The sequence below is a fragment of the Rhamphochromis sp. 'chilingali' genome (genome assembly GCF_963969265.1).
Source record: "Rhamphochromis sp. 'chilingali' genome assembly, chromosome: 4".
Taxonomy (NCBI): Eukaryota; Metazoa; Chordata; class Actinopteri; order Cichliformes; family Cichlidae; genus Rhamphochromis; species Rhamphochromis sp. 'chilingali'.
Window position 1 is genome coordinate 30379546 of NC_137948.1, and position 18959 is coordinate 30398504.

The 18959-nt window shown below is 41.1% G+C and overlaps 1 protein-coding gene across 2 annotated transcripts in view; it reads left to right on the top strand.

The window, feature by feature from the left end:
• Positions 1 to 18959, top strand: part of LOC308394855 (protein sidekick-1-like) — a 292631-nt gene that overhangs the window by 136330 nt on the left and 137342 nt on the right. For both annotated transcript variants that reach the window (XM_080879438.1, XM_080879439.1), the window contains exon 5: positions 18555 to 18688. In XM_080879438.1, the coding sequence (XP_080735564.1) occupies positions 18555 to 18688 (134 nt within the window). The remainder of the gene's footprint in view (positions 1 to 18554; positions 18689 to 18959) is intronic.

An 18959-nucleotide genomic window follows, 5' to 3' on the forward strand; every position in this document is an offset into this window, starting at 1 on the left:
ATACATATTCTTTAAAGGGGAACGTATTTTCAAGGCTACATCCAAATGAACAATGAGAACGTTAATATCAAGTGTCTATCGGGGAAATATTCCATTTCTCCGAATACTTTGTTTTGTTTGCGACATACTGGCAAAACTAATGACTTTGCCATCAGTCTCAGCTGCAGTGCTTGATGTTAATTTGCATATATTAGCTAACTAAAATTTTGAATATGGGAAAGATAAAAATTATACCAGATAAAATCAGAATTTTAGAACTGTTTTTGGTCCCAGTTCTAAAGTTAGCATTTAGTTCAAAGCAAGTTTTAACAAAGGAACACTCCTTTCTTGTACTGGGTTCTGGGTCATGGCTCCTTTTGCCTTCAGAAGTTCCTTAATTCTTCATGGCATGGATTCAATAAGCTGCTGGTAACATCAGACATTTTATCAGACGTGATAACATCACACAGTTGCTGCAGATTTGTTGGCTGCATATCCACAATGTAAAAGTCTTGTTCCATCACATCCCAAAGGCGCTCTACTTGTTTGAGATCTGATGACCGAGGAGGCCATTTGAGTGAACTCTGAGCTTTGTGACATGGTGCGTTATCCTGCCGGAGGCAGCCATCAGAAGATGTAGACGCTGTGGTCACAAAGGGATGGACATGTTAGCAACAAAACTGAGAGACTGTGTTTAACTGATCCTAAATTGTACTAATAGGTCCAAAGTGTGCCAAGCAAACATAATCATTGATTCAGGGCAGGATGGATCAATGCTTTCATGTTGTTTATGCCAATTTCTGACCCTGTCGTCTTATTATTGCAGCAGAAGTTGAGACTCATCACATCAGGCAATATTTTTTAAATCTTCTATTGCCTAATTTTAGTGATCCCATGTGAACTGTAGTCAAATTTCATCCACAGTTTCCTGGTCTTAGGTGACAGGAGTGGCACTCAAGTGGTCTTCTGCCGCTTTAGCCTGCTGCATCAAAGATTTACATGTTATGCATTGAGGTGTTCTTCTGCATACCTTGGTTGTAATGAGTGGTTATTTGAATTACTGTTACATTCCTAGTAGCTCAAAGCAGTCTGGCCATTCTTCTCCTCAACTAGGCTTTTTTTCCCTCAGAGAACGTCTTGATCACTAGATATTTTCTCCTTTTCAGACCATTCTCTGTAAACCCTAGGGATGGCTGTGCGTGAAAAATCCCAGCAGATCAGAAGATTCTGAAATACACCAATTATCATGCCCTGTTCAAAGTCACCTATTAAATCACCTTTCTACCTCAAACTGATGCTCAATTTGAACTTCAGCAGGCTGTCTTCACTGATTAGATGTTTGCATTAACAAGCAGTTGAACAGCTCTACTTAACAAAGTAACCGGTAAGCATATTTCACCCCTAATACTTCTCTACAAAGCATGTAGGTTTAAATCCGAGTGAGCTGCTGCTGGCCATGCCCTTTTTAGCTGTGTTTAAACCCTGTGAAGTGAGCACAGAGGAAACCAAACAGACATATGGTATATGGCTAATGAAAAGCATAGCTTGGAGTGAAGGACATAATGTGACATAAAAACACAGTAAGCCATACTCAGTGGTTATTAATTGTTAAATTAGTATTTTCACTTCTTCTGATTACAATTTTCAGATCACTCAGGCCTGTGTGCATATGCTTAACGCTAATGGTAATGTTACCCACATGAGCTGTATAAATTGCTGAGATCTTCCTCATGTTGTGGGGATGTTGCCATGACAGTCATTGAGTTAGCATTAGCAGAAAGAAAGACTGAAACAGTGACAGACTGCAGCTGCTTTGAAATGAACTGGTCAGGTGTGTGCCACTCAGGTGTGTCTGTTTACTCGTCATGACTGTGCTCATCCAGTTTGATGTCATAACCAGATGCAAACTGAATGGCTCATTTAGAGACACACTTTATAAAGTGTGGAGAGACGAAAGAGAGAAGGGGAACAGTCTCTTCCCACATTTTGTTGGTCTCTGGAAACTCTGAGAAATGTCAACACATTCGGATACCTGTTAATAAGCGTCGCCTGCGATCTCATTTTAATATCAGGTGTAAATTGAGCTGTATTACTTTACACAAAGGGTGGCTTTTTGCACTCCAACTCCATTGTTCCCGTGTGTGTATATATACGTGCGTGTGTTTGTGTGCAGGCCTAGGTTTTAGTGATTCTCTGCTCATCTATTTTCTGTCTGCCAGAGAGCACCTGCTTCTGTCTGAGCTGATCATTCAAAGATGGACACAGAGAGGGGGAGGGTGTGTGGAAATGCGTGTGTCTGTGTGTGCATGTGTGTCCAAACCTGTGTGGCTCATGCTGATGGTGATTAATTCTACAGATGTGTATTCATGAAAGGTGCAGTGTCTTTTGTCTACTTTCCTTTTTTTCTCCACCTCTCTTTATCTTCTTTTCCCCCTCATTTGTGTCTCCCTTCCTACATCCTATATCTTTTCACGAACCATTATTATTCCCCCAATGCAGTCTGAACCAACACACTTCCACCTGCCAGCCTGTGTGTGTGTGCATGTGTGTGTATTAGTGTGTCCTCTGTCCAAAGTTGTTAAATATTCTAAAGACAGAGACCTCTTTTAATTACCCACTAATCACACTTTTAATTACCTGCCACACACACATCCATCACTGACCAGACTGTACACGCACAGGCTCATACACACTCACACCCCGTGTGCACACAGGCATACACTCACATCCATATCTGTCATTAGGAAGAGTTTTTAACCTATCGACAAAACAGAGGGAGGGAAACCAAAGGGGAGAATGAGTGAGGGAGAGAGAGAGTGAAAGACTCCTCAGTGCACTGAGGAGTGACTGATTAAAGTTTGGTTTTGACACTCTTGTAAAAAGCTTGCAGGTTATTACTGCTTGGAGAGACAATGGAAGAAATTAAAGAAATGCATAAAAGGTTGGAAGTGCACTGTTTTCAATTAACACCTTTCTTTCTTTCACACTGTAGATGTATTGTCAGATTTCTTAAGCCAAACACCCTGAGGAGAGCTGGACAAAAAAAAAGAAAAAGGACATAATGCTGATTGACTGGTTAATATCAGGGCCTAAAGATTATATCCTCAAGATCAGAGAGCCGGATCAATAAGCAGAAGGTCACAAGTTTCCTTTCTCTCACAGACAAATAAAGGCTACATTTTAGAACTTCCTGCTCTTGGGAAATTACATTCTCGCTTTCCGTGCCATAACCTCTTTGCTCATGTATTCACGTGGGAGTTTTGCGTCTATGACTTGGGGGCTTATGTCAAGAAATAAATGACAAAGGATGAACTGAAGCTCTGCCATCACGTAATGTCGCATACTGCTGTTTCTGATGTCATTTAAAAAAAAAAAAAAAGAAAAGAAATAAATGCGTTCACACTGTTTAAAATGCTGACCCAAGGTCCCCTGTTTTTTGTTCAAACACGTAGCTATCCATTCTTATTGCACCAAACTCTGCTTTCCCTCTTGCTCCGTGCCACAGGGTTTCTTTTCATCATTATCACCTTTCCTTACGGGATAATTATGAGCTCACACATACAACTGAAATCTACATTGGTATATGAACTCCAGTACTCACCAACGAGCTCATGCACATAATTAGTCAGTCCCATAAAGGCTTTTAATTTTTCTGTCCATTTGCACTTGCACCTGTTACAGCAATTTCTGTTCGCCAAACAAATGCTTTCACCTGAGTGGGTGCAGTTGGGGCAGAGCAGGTGGCTAGCATTTAGCAAGAGGCACACTGCAATTTAGGACCTTTCTTGCATGAATTTATGTATAAATAATGCCCCCCTGTAAATATCATAAAATCGTCTTTCACATACCTTCGTTTTTTTGGGGTTTTTTTTAACCTTTTGACATACACTTTTCATGTGGACCACCTAAGTATGGAGTTTAAGACAAAATAAAAGGTTTGAAATTAAAGATGAGGGCTGAAATATACTTTCACGCATGCATGCTGCCCATTCCTGGCCAAGGTGGTCTCAGCCTTTTGTTCCGAGTCATTTCAATTTCACGCTCGTGTACTAAGGTTGTTCTCGCAAATATTTGCCCAGTTTCAGGAAAACATACACAACTATCTGTCTGGAACAGATCAGCATCAGCGATGCATTCACTGATGCGGCTACGAGAGCAAGTCTGTATGTTTGTTACAAAATAATATAAATTAAAATGTGTTTGCCTGTAGGCAGAACCTTTTTCCTTTAGCTGTATTGATTTCCTCTCACCATGGTAACAAGTGTATCCGTTAAAAACCTTGTTTTACAGGAGATGCTGTAACTGTGTGGTTGTGCTGGTGTTAATAATCAACCAGGGACATTAAGCTTGTTTACGCAGCACTATTACTACTGACCTTTAAAGCTACAGAAGCAATTTGTCTACAGTAATATGTTCCCGTATTTTTATAAAGTACCACTGTGACCCTGTGTGCCCATATTTATACGCTCACCATATCAATTACAATTTAAAGCAGGTTGTGTTTCTGTAGTAATTTCACTTAACATCGACCAGAGTTAGAGTCTAGTAAAACCTAAAATTTGACCAATCTCTCCTTCAAGATTGCGTCCTTATGCACCTCCAGACCACAGTTTCAGCACGGTTGCTAATTCTCGATCCCTCTGTGGACTTGAGGTGGGGTGACTGTGGCTCAGGAAGGGAGAGCATGCCATCTACCTATTGAAAGGTTCTTGGTTTGATCCCTGGCTGCTTCAGTCTGTGTGCCAAAGTATCCTTTGGGCAGACATTGAACCCTCAGTGGCTCCTTGAATATAGGGCTTTGAGTGTTTAAGCAGATTAGAAAAGTGCTACATAAGAGCCAGCCCACTTACCATCCCGCTGTGACCACGTAAACTCTTAATGTCCTTCTGAACCACAACTTTGTCCAGGGTCAGGTTGTCAGTGCAGAGTTTGGCTGTAACAAACTGAGGTGTCTGAAGGATCATTGGTCAGAAACAACCTGAAACCACGCGTGTCATTGTCTGCAACACCAATAATCTTTGCTCAACACCAGCTCAAATCACCAGATGTGGCTCCCTGAAACTTTGACTGGAGCTGAAATTGAAAAAAGAAACTGAGGAATCACTGCACTGTTGTGTGTCACAGACACACAAGTGTAAGTGGTCAGAACTTCCAGGGAGAGATCTGAAAACATTAGCCACTGCCCAAGGACATGACGTGTAAGAAGACAGGTATGGGTTTTATTTTTGGGTGGAGTCTTTATGATTAAATCTTGTATTAGGGTGCTATGGGTCATTAAATTAAATTAGAGACCATTTTACACAATTTCTGCATCATTCTGACAAATTAACTTAATTTTAGGTGGTTAATTAGGACTGCAACCAACTCATCATTTTCTTGATTCGTTGATTTAGGAAAACATGAAAAATGTTTCTACAAATGTCAGCGTGTCAAATGAACTGTATCATAATATATGAAGCTACTTCGGTTAGGCAGGTCTGTATGCAGGGCACAGGGTGCAAACTAGCAAGCATCAAACTGTGAAAAGTAATAGCAAAGAATGTCCTGTGTCACAAAGTGAGTTCTGTGTTGTAAAGGCATAAAATCACAGAGGCTCGAGTCGTGCTCTTTACTGACAAGTTCAAATGTTCACACGAACCACAATTAGAAAATGATGTCTCATTATCAACAAGTGTGGTTATTATCAGCCCTCTGCTCAGCCCATATCTGCAGCTGAGCAGAGAGAGGGAGACTGAGAATGAGGTGTGTTCCTCCAGTTGAGAGGAAGACAGAAGGAGCGAGACAGAAACACGGGGAAAGAAGTCCTCGCCAGTTGTGTGGTTAATTGGTAGCAGACATAATTAGTGCTAATTAGGATAATAGCCATTCGTCTAGAGATCCATCCACCTAATGGGACTACAACACTCAGCTGCACACACGCACACCAGCACACAAAAGGAGTTGTTACCATCCATCCAGTCTCCTTGTGAGAACAATGTGGTCTTGTAGTGTAGCTTTAACGCACGACCTGGTAAGACAGACGAATGCTTGTCCCATGCATGCATGTGAAGAACAGCCTGTATGTGTGCGCGAATGACTAAGAGGCAGACGTAAAGCAGAGGTAGAAAGGAAGCGAGTCATGGAGCTCGTGTAGCTGAACAAACACAGAGTGGAGAAAAGCCTCCTTCCTCTGTTTGCTCAGCATCTAGCCTCATCCCTCTCTTCCTGCTTCCATCTCACCCTTGGCCTGCTCAGCTTTCCTTTCCTGTACCGTTGCCTTTACCCACTTCTCTCTGCCTGTCCCTCCGGCCATGCCAAGGGACATTAAACAAACACAGCCTGTCCCACAGCCCTCTCTCGCTCTCTCTCTCTTTCTCACACACGCGCACACACACACACCAATTACTTTCAGACTGAAGGCCCTAGGCTGTGTGTGCTCAAGGATGCTCGATTATGTGTGTGTGGGCATGTGCCTGTGTGTGTATTTTATGGAGGACCTACAGTGGCAGTGGCAGCCAGCCAAGCCAGTGAGTGACCACAGAAAGGTCTTTCTTTCTGTGTCCGTTTGACCGTTTGAAGAAACTGTAAAGGTGATTGAGGATACAAGCCTGTGATTTAGGCACTGCGTTAATTACAAGTCACAGAGCTGCAGAGTGTGTAGGGCGGAAGGTAGGGGAATGTTTTCTGAGTCAGTGAAGGGGCTGTTAAAATCTCTCACAAACACATTAGTGTTCATTACTGTTGTAACCTCTACCATCTTTCTTTCTTTTTTCCCTCTTTCTCATTCTCCCTGTCTTTATTGGTCTCATGTGCAGTCACATGTACAGGCTGTATTTCTTTGAGTGGAAAATGCATTAAGATTTATTAGCATAGTCACCACAGTGACCGAGAATACCTTCAAATTGAGTTTTTTGAGTTATTAATGCAGTGTAGGGTGAAATTTTAATAAAGTTTTGAATGTGGTGGCAGTTGGGTTGTAAAATATATGACTAGGGGTGTTTACATCACATACTTAAATCTACATTTGGTCTGGGACTGTTTAGTTCCTACCAAAAAACTGGTTTGTAGCTGGGGTATTTACTGTTCTTTTAAAGAGCCTAGTGGTCCCACTTTAAAGTAGCTTTGGGTCTCATGTCTACTAATTGGAAGGTCAGTGGTTGGATCTCTAGCTGCTGCACTCTGCATATTGAAGTATGCTTGGGCAAGATGCTGGGCTGTATGGCTCAAATACTTATTTCACTAAATCAATGGTTTCCCCCCACTGTATGTTGCAGTTCATTTACCATCTATCAAATAGAATTGTGGAGAATGTGAGTGGAAAAGCAAAAACCCATTCACATTTTCCTCCTGCCTTTTAGTGAGATTAGCATTTGCAACAGTTGATGTCACTTAAGCAACCACTGTGTATTAAACTCGTTTCTTTTCTTTTTTTTTAACTTCGTCATGTGCCTCTGTGATTCAGAAAGCAAATCCACGGTGTGACTGATCACCTCCTCAGATGAATCAATTGTGCCCTGACATGTTCTCCCCCAGCTTTGATGAGTGTGCTTACTCCTTGAATACACAGCGTTTGTTGTGAGAATTAGTGCCTCTGTTTATATTAGCTTTCATACAACTCTAATATCTTCTCCTAATATTTGCTGGGGCTCTGTTTAGTTCCACTGAGATGGGATGCCTCCAGTGTAAGATACTGTTTCCCTGAGGGTACCACAGCACACAGGGATGCCTCAAGAGACCATAATGTGCTTTGAACTTTGTGAAAAAAATTGTGAAAGGTCCTGAAAGGTGACTCATGCCTCCATAAATCATAAGTACACATATGACTGACCACATCCTTACGTATTTGTTATTTAAAGAACTGAACAGGAACAGATGAGGATTAAAGAGAAATTTGTGGCATGAGGACAACAGTGGAAGGTATTTTGGAAACTAAAGGTAATCTTGCTTTACTAAAAAATACTGTAAGAAACTAACGTGAAGATCAGCCGCTATCGAACTTGTCACCTGACACCTCGTTGTTGAGAGAGACGCTTTGGTGGATGTGGGACAAACAAGTCAACAGGAAAGGTTTTTTTTATGCCTGAGTTCAACTACTATAAAACTGAAGCTACCAATTAAACCTAATGAAGTGCTAATTTATCCAAAACTGTAAGCAAATGCTAATTAGCATTAGAACTGCTTCCCATCATTAAAATGGTGATACCAGCTAAGTTGACAAGGCCGCTAATGCTCCCATTGGCACTCATGAGGAGCTGCTGCTAAAGGTTAAGGAGTCACACCCAGTATCACTGTCAGACAGTTTTCTATTTGAAATCCCATCATGAACTCCATCATATCTCCAGGAATCCTCCCGTTTAAAATGAGTGCTGCACACAGCCGCGTTTTACGTGACAGATGCAGCAGTGATGTCCCGCCGCTTCACCTGCACAAAACACCCAGGGATGAAAACAAGCTCCCTTCCTCTTCTTGTCAGGAAACCAGCGGAGTCAATGTCCTGCAAGGTTTGAGTTTGTGCAACCTGTACATACAATAATTCACTATGATGAAGCTAGCAAAAAACACAAACTCACTAATTTGCTACTGCTCAGGCTCACTATGACGCCTGCTACTGCAAACGAGCACTAAGCAAAAAAAGGCCACTCCCCCCGAAAGTGTTTTTGAAGCACTGCTTAAAATGCACACTTTTTGATCTGAATTTCAGCCTTTATGTCAAGCGAAAAAAGAGTAACTTTTAAAATATTAATTTCTAAGAAATATTATATATGAATAGAGAAAAAAATTTAACCTGCAAGTTGCTCTTGAATGTCTTCACATAATTTAGGCCACATAATTTGTAAGGGTCCTGTAGGAGGTGGCTCGCATGCAGGTCTGACTGTGTGGCTCTGGGTGTACCCTACGGGTGCCTTTTAATAAATGTGAACGTTAGCCTTTTATCATTTTAATGTAGTCCAAAATGGTTTGGCTTTGATTTAAATTGAGATAGACTAAATCCAGGCCTTGTAAATAGTTGATGCACATTTTTAATGCATCAGCAGCCGCCTTCCATTATTTCTTTCCATTTGGTTCAGTTCCAACAAGCTTATTATAGAGATGTGGAGTTGTTTTGTAAATGCTTTGTTTTCCCCTTGATTACGAGATACAGGAGTAGCAGACATTTAATGTTTTAAGTGTTTGGGGGAATTTATTTAGAACGACTTTAGAGCAACTGCCAAAGCGTACGTAATGGGTCTTGTTGCATGCATGCCCGTCTTCTTGTTGAACACAGCTGGATCACCCTGTTATCTTTGAGTAACTGAAGTGTTAGATCCAATAAGAGACTTGTAATATCATTAAAGTCACAGTTTTTACTTTGTTAAAACAGATATCTTAGTGGTATATACACCTACGTATATGTATAGTATATAAATAGCTTTTAGCTACATATGTGTTTTGTCATGGTCCCTGAGGTCTTGGATCCTCGTTTTAGATTTTTTTTATTTATGAGTTGTGTTTTCTTTTAGTTTTGAAAAGGATTCATGTTTAAGTTTCTCCTTTGAGAGTTCATGATTCCTTTTGATGCTTGTGTTTCTGTATATACTTTCCCTTTCATATGAATCACATTTTCATCCATTTCCCTCTGTGTTTCTTATTTAACCCTATCATGCCTTCTTCCATGTTAAGTTACGGGTTTACCTCCCATTTTATTTTGATAGGCTTTTGTCTCTAGTGCTTTGCATTTTTTTTACTCCCTCGTCTCATTGTCTCTGAGTAGTTTCAGCTGTGTTCCCCACCTCTTTCTATCTTATGCATATGAGTCTCTCCTTGTGATTTATCATGTCATTTTTGTTACTGTGTATCCTTTTTTTCTGCTTCCTAGTCTCCTAAGCATGTTCTAGTTGTTTGGACTCCTTCTTGTCTTTTGGATTTTGGACTAACTGATTTGATGGATCAAGAAGTATTAAAACGTCTTCCTCACAGCGTTTCATGACATGTTTTGGTTAATCGGGTTAGGTTAAGCTGTGATTCTAAAATGGCCATAGGTGTGAACATCAGTGTAAATGGTCGTCTGTCTCTGTGTTAGCCCTGCGACAGGCCGGCGACCTGTCCTGGATTTACCCCGCCTCTTGCCCAATGGCAGTTGGGACAAACTCCTGCCCCCTGACCCTGAATTGGATGTCGAAGAACAAGGATGGATGGTTTCATACTTTGATTTTTACCATGTTTGTCTTTAATCTGAATTTAAACAGGCTTTAGAAAAATCTAAATCAGAAACTGCAATTTCTTTTCTGTTATGACGTTGTGTTTGAAAGAACTGTCGGTCAAAAATTCAGATATCTGTTTTGAATGTTGATGGAATAGCTTCTTTTTCCACTGAGCACATTATGACAGTTTGAGTGTGATTTGGCGACTTTAACGCTTCACTTTACCGCTGTGGCAGAGAAATAAATGTGTGTTTACTTGTTGAGTTTCACATAGATAAAGTCTGACTTTTTAAACAAGAAAAATAATATATCTATATTCAACCTGTAGGTTTCTCCCTTGTTGTCATAATCTGAAACTTAAGCAAAGGTTTCTTTTTTTAGGAAACTTTTGAACCATTCCATTTGAGCAAAAGGATTAAAGTGTGTTCAGCAAATATACTGTAAAACAAATCTCCAACCCCAGGCTGTGGTGACAATAGGTTCATTTAAGCTGTGCATTGGAAATCACTAAAGCACTCACTGTCAAGCTGCTGGAAACAGAATGTCAAGAACTACTGGCAGTGGTCCAGTTCTCTGTCTTAACTCAGTTAATCCCATTAAAAAACAAACTCAAAACAGATCTGTCATATTGTGCGTAACTGCTGTAGGAAAGTTTAGTTGTCTTGTTTCTTTTCTCATTTCACCATCTGGATCATCCCTAACTTTCTCGCTTGCTACACTTACATTACCATCATTTACAGCGTCTTATACTATCCTAGACTTTCAGCCTATCTTTGGGTCCAATTTGCCCCAAAGCATCACAACAGGAGCTGGCTGCCAGGCACTGCATGAAAAGTAGTTAACTACCAGTTTTGTGTTCACTCTGAGTCTCTGTGCATTCAAGCTGTGTTGAAGAATAAAGGTGGTCATACTAAATATTCCTTTCAAACTAAGTGTGCTCTGTTTTTGCCTTGTATACTCTTCTATTTCCATGTATGCTAGCACATGTTTTAGTAAAGCACTGCATTTAAAAACATTACAAGAGTTTGGCTCCTTGGAAGCAAAATATAATGAATTGAGAGGTGGGTCAAGACTTTTTCATAATACTGTATGTTTTGAGACAAAATCCCCCAAATAACACTTTTACTAATTAGGATGTCATTATGCCAGGATTGTTTATTGGCTTTAGTTCTTATGTCAGCTTTTATTTCAAGTTGTGCAGACAAAGAAAAACACAAGCCAAAAATAAATGCTGTCGTAGCGTATATTGGATGAATATGGTACAGAAGCTTTCCCCTCCTCTATAGATTCAAAACAGTGCACTCGGTGGAGCTGGGTTTTATTGTTACCAATTACTTTGGGATAGAGAACAACACCACAACTCAATTTGACAGGCAATTCTGAGGGCAGGAATGCTTAAAAAATCTGAATACTTCACCCCAAAGTAAAGTGTGTAGCAACAAAATCCCCAGCTAAAAAGACAAGTAGAAAAATTTATATAGGCGCACATAAGGTTGCCCTCAGCATACACGAACCTGTGTACGTTAACTATCAATCAGTCTCACAGAGAACATATTCATGTGTCCGCTGACTTGAACACCAGAGTAAATATTCAGTTCAAACGGCTGAGAGGCACAGTGAATGGTCCCAACTGTGCGCCTGCCTGTTTGAGTAGGTGTGTGTATGTATGAGGTGTAATATGTGGGTGGCTGGCTGGCACTAGCTTTGCAGACAAAGCTGCCAAAAAACCCTACCTGCTGTCTGGACTCGGTTTACAGTGTAGTGTCCTCCTCCTTCTGCACTGCTGCCACACTTCTCCACACAAGGCTGCTGTGTGTCAGAAGCATTGTGGTTTAAGAAGGTGGCACGCTGCTTATCAGGGATAGAGGAGGAGGGCAGGCGACTCAGTCCATGGACCTGGCACACATGCTCACACACAGATCAAAAATACACACATTCACGCACCCGCTCACTCATCCCCTGGCCTGCGACGTGTGTGCTAATTAGCTCTTTTCACAGTTTGGTGTGTATGCGTGTGCGTGCTTGTGTGTGTGTGTGTGTGTGTGTGTGTGTGTGTGTGTGTGTGTGTGTGTGTGTGTGTGTGTGTGTAAAGCAGCCAGTGTTGCATTGCGGTCACCCATGAGTGTTTATTAAGTCTTGGGGCAGTACACTTAAATGAAAGACCAATCTGGCACGGCGCTTCGGTTCAGAGAAGTCAGAGGAGAGAGAGGGGAGGGTAAAGCAGGACAGTTATATGAAGTGATTGGGGGGGGGAATCTCTCTGTGAGAGAGAGAGACAGCCAGAAATAAAATACAAAGAAAATTGAAAGAAACCAAGAGAGAAATGTGCAGATTGTAATCTGAGTGAGAATGGAAATGGGATTTGAAGGAATGAGTCACAGAGGTTGTTATTTATTTGTTTTATTGTGTGTGTGTGTGTGTGTGTGTGTGTGTGTGTGTGTGTGTGTGTGTGTGTGTGTGTGTGTGTGTGTGTGTGTGTGTGTGTGTGTGTGTGTGTGTGTGTGTGTGTGTGTGGAGTGGGGGTACAAAGAGAAAAAAAATGATGGGATGCTGTGATTCAGAAAGGAAAGAAGATGGGATGGGATGTAGCTGATTGCTGTATTTAATTTTTTCTGCCTTGGGAAAAACTCTCTCTCTCACAGACATAAGCATGCAGAGTCATGCACAGTTTTACAACTGGGTTTGTGTTTAATTAAAAGCCCGAACAATTTTGTCCAGTTTAATTAAATGCAGACCTAAAAGAGACCCGAAAGTCACATGTCATAATAAATCTGAACGTATATATTCAGAATAAGAGGTCACTCCTAAACTTCTACATATCTATCTGTATGCTGGTGCATGTTTCTGACTGTATTGTCACTCTTAAGATGAGGCTGTGTAGCCACCCTCCAGGTATTGGGAACTAGCACTGACATTTTATTATTTTTTTGAATTATGGTCCTCTAATTTCTGTCGCCTGACTTCTTATTCTTATTGGCATTTCATTTTGTACTTCGTTTTTTCTTCTTTTTATGATATGAATTTTCCATGCGGAGATGTAATGAGAAATGGAAGTCCTGCCAATTTGGATTAAATGGAACAAGCCGTCAGCCAATGTCATGGCATACAGCTTCACATGTAAATAGTACATATGATGGCATTTGTGAATGGGAAACAAAAGATACTCCATAAAGAAATTCTTTTAACTCAACAAATGCTTAGATCTTAATTGGTCTAAATTCAGCTCTGACGCCCACTGAGCGTCTTTGTCTTTGTTAAATTGGTGAATTTAGATTCCCTCGAACCTCCCAGGCTCTCTCCTACCTCAGACACTGTAGGCGAGTAGAAGCCAGCCCTCTCTGTCTATTAATCAGCATGTGCTGGGTAAAACAGATGTGATGAAATGGGCGGGTCAGTGCACTTAATGAGCTTAACAGCTATAAATTACATTACGGAGCTAGGTGAAGATGCAGAATTCATCCCTGCGTTGAAATAAGTGAGAAAGAAGAGAAGAAAGGTTTGGTTAAAGCCTCCTTTTTTTCAGTGAGTGATATGCACACAAAATCCAACCGGCACACATTGACATACGCTCACACAAATAAAGTGTCAGTGTCGGGGTTGAGGCTCTGGCTCTTGAAGTTGTTCTCCTGGGAAATCACGCTGAATAAATTTAGACCTGAGGAATTCTGCCTCGGTTTGAGTGTGTTTGTCGGAGAATCGTCGAACAACTCCATGTGATCCCATGACTCACCACTCCTTTCAATAAATATTTCAGTTAGCAGTTCCTATATTTCTTTCTTGCACATTCAAGCACTTCTTTGTACTTCATCACTGGATATACGATAAAGAAACTCCCCCCCCCTGTCCCTTTTGAGATAAGACAGAAGGGAAGAAAGCTGGGAAAGGCACAAAGTAAATAGCCTTAGGGCAGATTTGATCCCAGGGCTCTGCAATAGCTTTATGGCTTATGGGGTTGTCTGCTCAACCTGGTGAGCTACACCAGCACCTCCATGTTTAAATGTTAATGAGTGCATCAACACAGCCATCTTTAAGGCCCCAGTCACACAGGCCTAGAGACAGGTTGGCAACCCCCTGGCCCCACCACTAGTTGCTAGAGAAAAATGAGTACTCCCCAACATTTATGCTAGTGGTTGCTGGTAGTCGCTGTGAAACTGAAACACAAACACAACATCTGCTCTCTGAGAAGTAGTAAAACTGTGATAAGTTCAATGCATGCCGGGAACAGAGACCATTCATCTTCAAAGTAGAAGGTGTGTCTTTTGAAACATGTTGGTTTCAGTAGTAAGGCACAACATTTACTTTCAAGGTGAATGGGCTTCCTTTCTGGTTTGCTAGTAACCAAAGCAATCACCCAAAGCAATCACAAGGAGGTTTTTGGTCTTTCCAACAGAGTTCACATAGCAACAGCAAGAAGCCTCCAACAACCACTAACCAGCTGGTCAGGGAATACACATTTTTCCCTAGTGATTGGTGGTTGCCATAGGGTTGCCAGCTGGTTGTTACGCCTGTGTTATTGAGGACTAAGCTGTGAATCCTGATAATCACACTGTTTGTGTTTCATCTGCTATTTAATACGTAGCAGCATAGTGAATTAATGATGCTGAATGTTTCCTTATCAAGCGGCAACATCTTCAGTCTTCTTTTAGTTCGCTGGCAATGACACTACAGTGTGCTTTCAATCAACTTGTGCAAATCAAGTTACACTTTTCAGATTTTTACAGCATCAAATGATGAGTCAATTAGGCAATTACTCCTCAGTGTGAGACGAGAAATGTTCAGTTTTTCACAATTGCTTAGATGCGTCTCTTGAACCTTTTGCTATTTTCTGAAAACGAAAATCCAATTTCCAAAGTACTTACTCAAAACTTGCTCAGTCATAATAACCCTACTGTGCAGTCATTACACACTTCAAGAAGTTGAAAACACAATGTTCAGAACATGTAACTCAAGTCTTTCCAACCCCATGTGGTGTTTTTGAAGCTCTTTTAGAAAAAAGGAAGTAATTCTACCAAATTGTGTTGTTCTTGAGCCACTTTGTAGTTGCCTTCTTCCTCAGTTCAGCTGTATTTGACCAGTAGAAACTGATCTCCGATAACCTCACGGGGAAGAAGTTGAACACAATTACGCCACACCTGTTGTTGTTTGAGTGCAACTGTGCAAAGTTATTAATGTGATGTAATGTAACCTATTTATGTGAGTTCAGAGTGAACAGGCTGCACAGAGAGTTGAGGGCAGACGCTGTACCACCAGTGATAGAAGCAATCTGAGAGGCAGAGGAGGAACGTTGTGTGTAGGAGGTGCTGGATGAGGACAAGGAGGAGAAAAGCACGGCTGAGAAGAGTAATTTCAGATGAAATTTCGTTATTGTGATAGATCACGTTTGAGTTCATGGAACGGGAAGCAGGACAGAAAATTATATGTGGCCCCCAGTGGAAAAAACAGGTAACATCTGTGATTTCCCAATAGCACGAGGCAGGGGGCTTTTTTATGTCAGCATGGACGTTTAGAACAAAGCTTTCAAAACATGTCAGTTTTGAAAGAATCAATGTGAGCCTTTCTACCATTCACCAGATCCTGGGTGCAGATAAAGCAAGTGTACGGAGTATCCTTTAAGGCAGGATCAGAGATCAGGCCAGTGTGTGTGCCCTCTGGATTGATATAGCACAGAGATGTGAAGCTGGTGCCGAAGGAATCACTTGTAGACTTGGAGTTACATTTACAGAGTGTTTTAATATGCATTTCACTTGCATTATACAGTGGGTGAAATCATTATGTGATCCCCTGATGAATTTTGGAAGTTTTCTTGCTTCCAAAGATACGAAAAACCTCTAATTTTTATGGTAGTTTCATTTTAATGGGGAGAGAGAGGGAGAAAGAACATCAATCACAAATCCAGAAAAAAAACACATTACATGAATGTTATAAATTGATTTGCATGTCACTAAGTGGAATAAGCATAGCGGTAAGATGTTCCTTGTAGTTGGTCAACAGGTTAGGAGGGATTTTGGCTCACTCATCTTTACAGAAACTCACAGAAATGACTCGGAGGTGTAGCTCTCTCCACAGATTATCTATAGGATTGAAGTCGGGAGACTGGCTAGGCCACTCCGTGATCTCAATGTGCTTCTTCTTTAGCCACTCCTGTGTTACTTTTGCTGCATGTTTTGGGTCACTGTCATGCTGGAAGACCACTGAAGATGGGTCTTCAGTGGTCTGGCTGAGCGAAGGAGTTTCATGTCCAACATTTTATGATACAACTTCACCATTTGCTGGTGAAGTCGTGTTGTAGCATTAGCAGAAAAACAAAAGTGTAACGTTTCCACCTCCGTGCTTGACTGTGGGGTGGTGTTCTTTGGGCCATACTCAGGATTTCTCTCCCTCCAAACACAGTGGGTTGAGTTGATGCCAAAGAGCTCCATTTTGGTTTCATCTGCCCTTAGCACTTTCTCCCAAGCCTTCTCTAAATCATTTAGATGTTCACTGGCAAACTTAAGAAGGAGCTGTACACGTGCCTTCTTGAGCTGGGGGACCCTGCTGCAAGATTTCAATCCATTATGTCATTGCATGTTACCAATGGCGTTCTTGGTGACTGTGCCAACTGCCTTCAGATCATTAACAAGCTCCTCCTGTGTAGTTTTGGGTCGATCCACCAACTTCCTCATGATCATCCTCACTTCCATGTGAGGTGATTGATTTTAAATTTCTTCCATTTCCGAATAATCGCACCAGCAGTTGTCACCTTCTTTCTCTAAGCTTCTCGATGATGTTCTTGTAGCTAATTCCAGCCTTGTGCAAGTCTACAAATATTGTAGACTTGCACAAGGACATCAATATTGTCCCTGATGTCCTTTGACAGCTCCTCGGTCTTGCCCATGATGGTGGAGATGTTGGAATTTTATTGCTTGTAGCGCTTAACAGTTTTCAATATTCAATTTATTTTACAGAAAAAGAATTTGTGTGGTTTTTGTAGAAATGCATTTATTTTATGAAGTTTGGTTTTCTCTGGTGCTACATGCCCATTTTTGATGTAGTTTGCAAAAACTGCTCTGTAGTGTTTTTATTTAACACTCGCTGTGTGTATGATCTTTAAACATGTTTGAGCACGATAAAGCAGTTTGGGGGGAGATTATGTTTGATTTTGCCTGAGGAGTGAGTGGTTTTATGTATTTAGTTTCAAAATTGGGTTTTGTGTTTACAGTTTGGAGAAAGAAGATGGAAGGTTTCAAGAGGTGCGCTTTTGGTAGTTATGAGAGGCACTTATATTTGTGTTTATTTCCCTCTTTGGCTCTCATATAGTATCGATTTAGGTTGTCATAAGTGGCATGTTTTGTTTTGTGTTCCAGTTGGCAATGTGCCGATTGAGTTTTGGGCACATTCACTGCTGCCAGTTCAGCACTGCTGAACAATGGCCACAGAAAAATACACATATCTTACAAGCACACAGACAGAGGCTAATTTTCACATGTAAGCACTGCCCTTCTTCTTATACATAAAGTATTCAAGCAACCAGTGTTCACAGTTATAGCTTCTTTTGTTTTTCTACTGTTTTTTAAATGCAGTGAAGTATTTGTACAGCACAGGCTCTACAGAAACAAGCTGACTGTTTAATAACAACAGACAGTCATCTAACCTTACTGCGCTCTATTCTTGCTTTGATCTTATTGATTTCATTTCATTGTCGGGCTCTCTGAATATTTTTGTTTGGGGGGAAGTTTCCATCCTCTGACATGCTGAAAACACCAGTAGCATCACTAAAAACATCATCCTGTGTTTCCTGCCTGGCGGCATCTGTTGCCAGACAGACGAGTTCAAACGCCTTCGAAATCTGAGTGCAACAAAAATATTTTCTGTTAGCATCTCTCCCACAACATCACCCTCCAAAGTCAGTTCTTCCCATTATGATCTCCTGAAAGTCAACGGCAGCGCAAAATCTCTTTGTGAGTCTCTGTATGCTCAAGTAAGAACGCTTTTAGATTTTGCGTGCTTGTGATCGTGTGTGCTTGTGTACCAGCACGTTCCATGTTTGTGGCATATTGATTGCCGCTGCTATGCGGGGAAATGAGGATGGATCAGTATGAAGAAGGAGGAACAGAAGACAATACACAAACAGTGAGAGTGGCAAAAAGAATGAAAGATACACAAAATGAGCTACATATCAGTCTGAGACAGGAGGAGAGATTTATTTAAGCTCTGAATCCTCTTTCCTTTCTGATGCTTGTATTCAATGTTTCCCTCCCCCATTATGAATTCCAAATGATCCATGTACCAAATACTCTTCTCTTGACAGAGTCTTAGTTTGAGCAGTGTTCCCGTCTGAGACGGAGCAGTGCTGGAAGGAGGCATGTTTTGCTTTGGGAGTGCATTGTTGTGTTTTCTAAACTCTTGTTCTCTGTGTGTCTTGTTTGTTCCTTGCAGAACAATCACTTTGGACAATCAGCTGGTTGTCTTGGCAACCGCTGCAACGGACGCCGGACGTTATCATGTAGAGGCGGTGAACGAGCTGACCGGCGAGACTGTGACGAGTCCTGCTGTCTACCTGAGCATCTCAGGTAAAAATAAATAAAAAAAGTGTTAAATTGGTATTTAATAACAGTGCAAACAGCCCATCTGGTAAACACTATGCTCAGTATTAGCATTAGTTTGGTTTACAGTCAAACCATCCAGCATATTTCTGTCCCTCAAATATTTTTCTGTTGGGGTGGGGCTTCATTAGGTTTTCTGTGGTCTTCTGTGGTTGTTGTGTGGATAAATCTGAATCCCTTTTACAGAACATAACTCCCTTTGATTGATAGAGAAGACAGTTTTGAGTGTCGGGCTAAT